This window comes from Plectropomus leopardus, chromosome 9 (assembly GCF_008729295.1).
Source record: "Plectropomus leopardus isolate mb chromosome 9, YSFRI_Pleo_2.0, whole genome shotgun sequence".
NCBI lineage: Eukaryota > Metazoa > Chordata > Actinopteri > Perciformes > Serranidae > Plectropomus > Plectropomus leopardus.
This window is the reverse complement of record NC_056471.1, coordinates 20835123-20842045: the sequence shown is the minus strand read 5'-3', so window position 1 is coordinate 20842045 and position 6923 is coordinate 20835123. Positions and strand designations below refer to the sequence as shown.

General features: G+C 41.1%; 1 protein-coding gene across 1 annotated transcript in view; it reads right to left on the bottom strand.

The window, feature by feature from the left end:
- Positions 1 to 6923, bottom strand: part of efemp2a (EGF containing fibulin extracellular matrix protein 2a) — a 44490-nt gene that overhangs the window by 30291 nt on the left and 7276 nt on the right. The window contains exons 2-10 of the mRNA XM_042493897.1: positions 6590 to 6820; positions 5946 to 5994; positions 5382 to 5567; positions 4755 to 4877; positions 4483 to 4599; positions 2204 to 2323; positions 1949 to 2068; positions 1679 to 1805; positions 1012 to 1207 (exon numbers count right to left, since the gene is read on the bottom strand). Of these exons, the coding sequence (XP_042349831.1) occupies positions 1012 to 1207; positions 1679 to 1805; positions 1949 to 2068; positions 2204 to 2323; positions 4483 to 4599; positions 4755 to 4877; positions 5382 to 5567; positions 5946 to 5994; positions 6590 to 6691 (1140 nt within the window). The 5' untranslated portion in view covers positions 6692 to 6820. The remainder of the gene's footprint in view (positions 1 to 1011; positions 1208 to 1678; positions 1806 to 1948; positions 2069 to 2203; positions 2324 to 4482; positions 4600 to 4754; positions 4878 to 5381; positions 5568 to 5945; positions 5995 to 6589; positions 6821 to 6923) is intronic.

Below are 6923 nucleotides of genomic sequence, written 5' to 3'. Positions count from 1 at the left end.
TGGGTTTTTTTCCGCTTTTTGACAACAAACTATACTGTAGCATTTTTTTTTTGCTTTTTACAACATACTCTACCATGATGTTTTTTCTGGTTTTAATGACCACAATACTTTAGGATATTGTTTTTTTTTTGCTTTTTACAACATACTCTACCATGATTTCTGCTTTTAATGACATACTATACTGACATTTGTTTTGCTTTTTACAACATCCTATCGAGGATGGTTTCCCGATAGGATGTAGTAAAAAGCAAAACAAATGTATAGTATGTCATTAAAAGCAGAAAAACGTCATGGTAGAGTATGTTGTAAAAAGCAAAAACAAAACATTACAGTATAGTTTGTTGTCAAAAAGCAGAAAAATGTCATAATAGAGTATGTCATACAAAGCGGACAAAAAAACTCAGTATATTGTGAAAAGCGAAAAATACATATCTAAGATACGGTATGTATAGTACGTATATAGTACGGTATGTTGTAAAAGACAGAAAGAAAAGTCATAGTATAGTACATACATATAGTACATCTCTCACTCCTAACAGGTGCAATGAAATTCACAGCACATAACCCCGTTATTCAAGACAATCCACAGACCTTGTTGATGTTCATGGTGGAATTTTTTTCTTTCTACCGAACTACACCTGCCAACCAAATTACCAAAATTAATACAGTTGGTAAATGTAGTTTGGGGTGAAGAAAATAGGTCCTGCATTAAACTGCTCTCTATAAGGTCTATGGATTATCTTGAGCAAGTAGGTCCTAATTTCTGGAAAGAGACATTACTGTTGAGTTGGTTTTTTTCATTTTTGGGGTTTATTTTTGTGTTTTAAGCATCACAAGCCAAGTGCCACCTGGTGACATTATATTCAAAAGAAGGCAGACATCTCTAACGCCAATATCGCCAACACTCTGCAACTCACACCAAAATAATCTAGACTGATAAATAGCACAATGTGTAAGAGGAAAATATGTCATTTTGATTAGGGGGTGAACTGTCCCTTTAAAAGTTCTTACCCTGATGTAGAAGTCTCCGTTTTCATCTCCAGAGCGGATGCGGAAGGTGTTGTACGCCCCCGGAGAGACGCTGGTGGCCTGAATCTGGAAGATGTCAGAGGGGACGGAGCGCTCGGAGGTGATGCTCATGTAGCGGTGGACGATGGAGAAAGGCAGATCTCGACAGACGGGCTTGCTGACGGGACACACACAGCGGCTAAACACACACAAAGAAAGAAATACAAATGGTAACATTAAGTGTAGAAAAGCATTAACAGTAGTTCATGTATCAGCCAGCAGAGGGAGTCATGTGACTAAGAGCAAAAAAAGATCTAAATAAATATTGAACAGTAGCCATTTTTGCCCTCATGTTTTTCTAAAACACACTTTATACTACCAAATCATCTGGGATTTGTTAATAGTGACCCACACCTGTTACCAATCCAACACTTGTAACAGTGTAATAGTTTTCTTATTGCACTGGACCATGTTCAGAAGAAAAGGTTGCAAAGTTGGACTCATACGTGGAAAAAGTAATTGGGGTAATCTTGCAGTTTCAGCCATACTCCATACAGGGGCTGATTATATTCAGAGCCGATGGCCAGCACATATTTTAGTAATTGGGAAAAGGTGTGTGAACGTGTTTGCGTAGGAACACACACACAAACTTTCATGAGGTGTCACTCACTTCTCAGACACCTGCACATAAGGGTCTTGGCAGCGGTTTGTGTCCACACACTGGTATCGTCCGTGGATGTTCACGCAGGTCTGTGTGTCGGTGCACTGATGTTCACCCGTCTCACATTCGTTTATATCTGCAGGAGAAAAACAGCTGATGTTTGATTTGAACAGAGCTGCTGTCAAAGAATGAATAAGTTTTGACTTAGTGCAGCATTTGTGACTCTGAAAACACAGAGAGGAAGGTGTCGGGAGGAAATGGAGGCGGGTGTGTGCTTACCCTGGCATAGTCTGGTGCCCTGCAGCTGGTATCCCTCTGGGCACATACAGGAGAACTTCCCAGGTTCGTTGACACACTGGTACTGGCACAGGTAACTGGAGTAGCTGCACTCGTCGATGTCTGTTGAGTTAAAAGTTCAGGTTTTATTAGTTGTTCTCAGTTAAAGGTGGAATGGGAACAAAAAACAGAGCAGACTGACACCCCTGAGATGGTTAAAATTTGCACCCAGACAGAGAGAAAAAGCTGATCTCTCACCGTTACAAGCAAAGCCATCAGGCCCCAGCTCGTAGCCCTGGTCACAGCGACAGAGGAAGGTGCCGTACGTGTTGTAACACCTCTGGGAGCAGGGGGCACCCATCTCACATTCATTGACATCTGGAGAGCAGGGAAATAGATTTTAAATGCTGACATAGTCAAAGAGCACACACATCCCAAACACTTTAAATCAAAAACTCAGACTGTCGGCATGAATAAATAAATTTAAAGGTCCTGCAAACATATTGTTTCAATCATCTTGTTACTGTGAGTGATGGGGTCCAACATTAATACACAATTTTCTGCCAGAGTTGAAACAGTTTTGGTTTCTACACAAGGGTTTTCTGTCTGGGCTGTTTTTCTGACCGGTTTAAAGTCACACGGGCTCTGTAGGCTACATCACTACACCACTTTGTCTGGGACCAGACCTTTGAATCCACCAATTCAATCAAGTTCAAGTTGGCTGATTCCTCTGGCATTGTGACACGAGTCAGCAGTTTCCCTGTTATGAAAAGCGACCACTGCACGCTGCTGGGGGGACTGTATGACGCGGTTGTTTAGCTGTTGTCAAACTGTTGTCAGCTGATGCTGAAACCAATGAGGAGTAACATCGATGGCCGGTGCTACACAGCTATCAGGGCTGTTTTATACTGACATGTCTTCTTAATATCACCTGACATTATAGTTTGTTTTTACTTTGCTCCACTGCACCCTTTCATCGTCATTGTCATTTATTAATTTAGCTCAAGACTATATCACATGGTATGGAGCACAAATATTACGTACAAAAACAACAGAAAAATGGCAAAAGTACAACTATTGTTACTTCAACAAAGGAAGGACACTCATAAAAAAATCACCTAATTAACAGATAACTTTTGGCTTATCTGGCTGTGATAACAAAATAAACTGAAGCATAGATCTGTGGTTTAAATTATATTTTGGCAAATGCCTTTCTTAAGCTTACATTCAAATAAAATATGATATTTATCTTTCACATGATTGTCTTTACATAGATGCAGATTCTCTGGTTTCTATCCAGTCCGTTACATCTTCCAAAACCAGAATCAGAAATACTTTATTGATCCCCGGGGGTAAACTGTGGTTTGTTACAGTCGCTCTGATGCAGAGCATAGAGGATTATAGCAAGTAGAAATATGTACAAGAAATATAAAAAAGTGTTTCAAATATAAGACTGTGCCTTATTGTAAAATACAGTTTTATATTTTACACACTTTTTATATTTACAAGCCACTGACTTCAGGAATTCTAATGATGTTTACCCGAAAATTACAACTATCCTAGGACAACATCAAGGACAACAAATCCCCCTCCCCCACAGAAATCAGTTAGTGTGAGGGGACGCAACGTCGGACTGAAGATGGAAACGGAGTGTGACAAGTTGAAAGTTCTGTCTGATATCAGGCAACGACCCAATTCGAGCTTGTCAATGCTAAATCAATGTGATGACAGTTGTTAACACTGTCAACCAAATGTGACCAACCTCAGCTGATGCAGCTGTGTCAAACTTTAATGATACAATATTATTACGATACTTCAGTCACGATGCAAGTATTGCAATAAAATACTACATTGCAATATATTAACTCTTTTCAGTTGCAAATTCAGGAAAAACTTTATCAGTATCAAATTTATATCCAATAAGATCATGATTTCAGTCTGTTCATCTTACTTCAATTATTTTTTATTGCAGCAAAAGGTATCTAGTGGACTAAAAACACAATTTTATTACTGTAGTAGGCTACTAAAAGTTTAATTTGTATTTACAACATCAGTATTTTATGCAGTAAAAAAAATCATATGTGGCTGATATGTATCGATATAATATTTTCTGTATTTGCTGTATCGATTTTTTTTTTTTACCCCACCACTACCTACATAGCCTCGAGTCTTTGGCCTCAAGTGGAGATGAGGAGCTACAGAGGTCTGCTAAGATAACTTCTTTTCGTGACTCAAAAACACCAGATTTTTTTCATTTTAATTTCACGCTGACTCACTTGTGGCCACAAGAGGCTTTTACACAACTATTTTGAACATGAGCAATAGTTCTACCCAAGCAAACACACTTTGATGTGTAAAATCTGTAAGATTTGAAACCGCATTTTCAAAGGCCTCAATTTTTGACAAAAGTCTGATAAGATCTCTGTAAGACGGATCTGACTTGAGATCAGTACAGTGTGCAGATCTTTTGCCTGATTTCAGAGACAGAGGCTGTGAAAGTTGAGTTTTATAATCAGTTTCAGAGGGCGTCAACTCACCAATGCAGGATCGGTTGTTTCCTGCCAGCTGGAAACCAGGTTCACACTGACAGGAGAAGGAGCCGGGGACATTGACACAGCGATGTTGGCAGTACCTGTACCTGCACTCATCGATGTCTGAGAGAAAGAATCGAGTCAGAGGAGGGATATTCACATATCTGCAGATTATTAAGGTCACTCTTGCAGCTGTAACTCCACTTTTCCTCAGGCCATGTGCGATATTTAAGCCTGCTTCGATGCACTATTTAAAGGATAAATTCAGATAATCTCACCAATGCACTCTGTGCCAACCTTGCGGTAACCATCGGGGCACTGACAGGTGAAGGCACCCAGGGTGTTGATACACTGCTGGCTGGGCTGGCAGTCATGTTCGTCTCGCTCACACTCATTGATATCTGTGTTTGTGGGTGAAGTGAAACAAGGACACGCATGTAAAAAAAATGTGTGCATCATCCACCATGACTGATAGACACACTCTGACTGTTGCAGTGCAGACGGTGACTCTGTTCCCCTCATTTGCACCCGACAGCTGAGAATATCACATCATGATGAATCATGTTTGCAGTCCCAGATGAACACCTCGCCGTCCTCCAGTGCGAGTAGGTTTCTCGCCGCAAGTCAGACTCTTAAAAACACAGCAGCTGTCCTCGCGTGAAATCTTCCAAATTCCTACACTGTCTGTCTGCCCCCCGTGGACTCATACTCACTCACACTCATGCAGCTTGCACCAACATGCAGCCTACGGTCCCAACACCTGCTACGACCACCTGTCCCTCGCAATCTGTGGCCACAGACAATAAACTTACACAATCACACACAGACAAACATGCTTAATGATCACTCATCCTGTGGCCACCTGTCCATCTCCAACCCCGCAGACCTACAAACCAGACACTCACCCTCACAGCTGTCTCCCTGCGCCTCATAGCCCAGTGGGCAGGGGTTGGTCTCAGTGGGCGTGATGGCGGGTTCTGGGGCTGGGATGACTGACGCGGAGCGGGGGAGGCACAGGTACCCTCCGTAGTGGTTGAAGCACTTCATCTCCCCTTTGCAGGCATCTGGAATGGTCTCACACTCATTTATGTCTGATGGGAAACACAGACACAAAACTTTAGGCACCAAAGATGAAACACAAAGAGCAACACAATGCTTTGTTTTTATTTGTTTTATTTTGTCATGTTTTGTGTTTATTTTTTCCTCTTCTTTCTCTCATCTGTCACTTTGCATGTTACATGCTCACTGGGACATGCGGGAGGGTGACCCCGGGTGAAGGTGTGCAATGTGCTGCTGTCTGTCGGTATGTTTGTTTATCGTTTGGGGGGAAAAAAACTGTCAGACTTCTGTTTTGCAATCAATGTCTGTGCTGTCTATAACATGTTTTGAAGTCTGTTTAATAAAAATGTTTTTCAAGAAAAAGAGTTTGGTGGTGAGATGGAAAAAACTCAGGTAAAAGAGCACTTTACCTTTGCAGTGTTCAGTCTGATGGTCCCAGTGATACCCATCTGTGCATTCCTGTGCAGAGCGAAAGAGAGTGTGAGAAAATGATGGAAAGAAAGATGTGAACAGGCCCTCTGAGCCAAGTAGTTGCATAATATATTCATAATACATTATAAATCCCCAGTAGTGGGACATTAAAAAAAGAATCAACTTGTTTCCTCTGTGTTCATGAAGCTGAGCCAAAAGGAGGAGAAGTCTGCTGCTGTTAAAGGATTTGTGACATTTTAAACTACTTTCCTTAAGCCAAATGTCACTTCAAAAAACAAATAATTTAAGGCCACTGTTTGGAAAAAATGTCATTATCATTCTGGGGGAAAAAAATATTGCTGTGCGCTGCATGGAAAGAAAATGTGAGGCCTAAAAGAAACATGGAATTAAAAGCTAAAATAACCCCCAGCTACGACTACTATAAAATGCTGGAAGGGGAAAGCTGCTGTGGAATATTAAACACGGAAAAGATGAGGAAATGAAAAAGAGCTAAATGACATGCAGATGCCAACGTTTCCACATAAAGAATATTTAATATATCATATGGAAAAAAAGGAAGATGCAAAGAAAACTAAAGGGAGAAGAATAAGAGAGGGAGGCAGAGAGATTCGTCCATCCTTACCGTGTAGGTGTCACTTTCTGTAGGCGGCTGTGAAATAGCACTGCGGAGGAGCACAGACACACATATGCACACGCACAAGATTGACACACAAGCACCCTGCATACTAATGCACTAATTTGCAGGAGAAGGGACGGGAACACACCTAAAACATGCACACAAACACACACACACACTCTGCAGACAGACAAGTAGAGCTGCTTTAAGATGAGACAGGCAGCCAGGAGGTGGTATCTGTATATCAGAGGGAGACAAAGGGAAAGACATAAAAAAAGGAACATTAGAAACTCAGAAATCACAAAATGGGTTCAGTCTCAAAACACACTGGTGCTGTAAG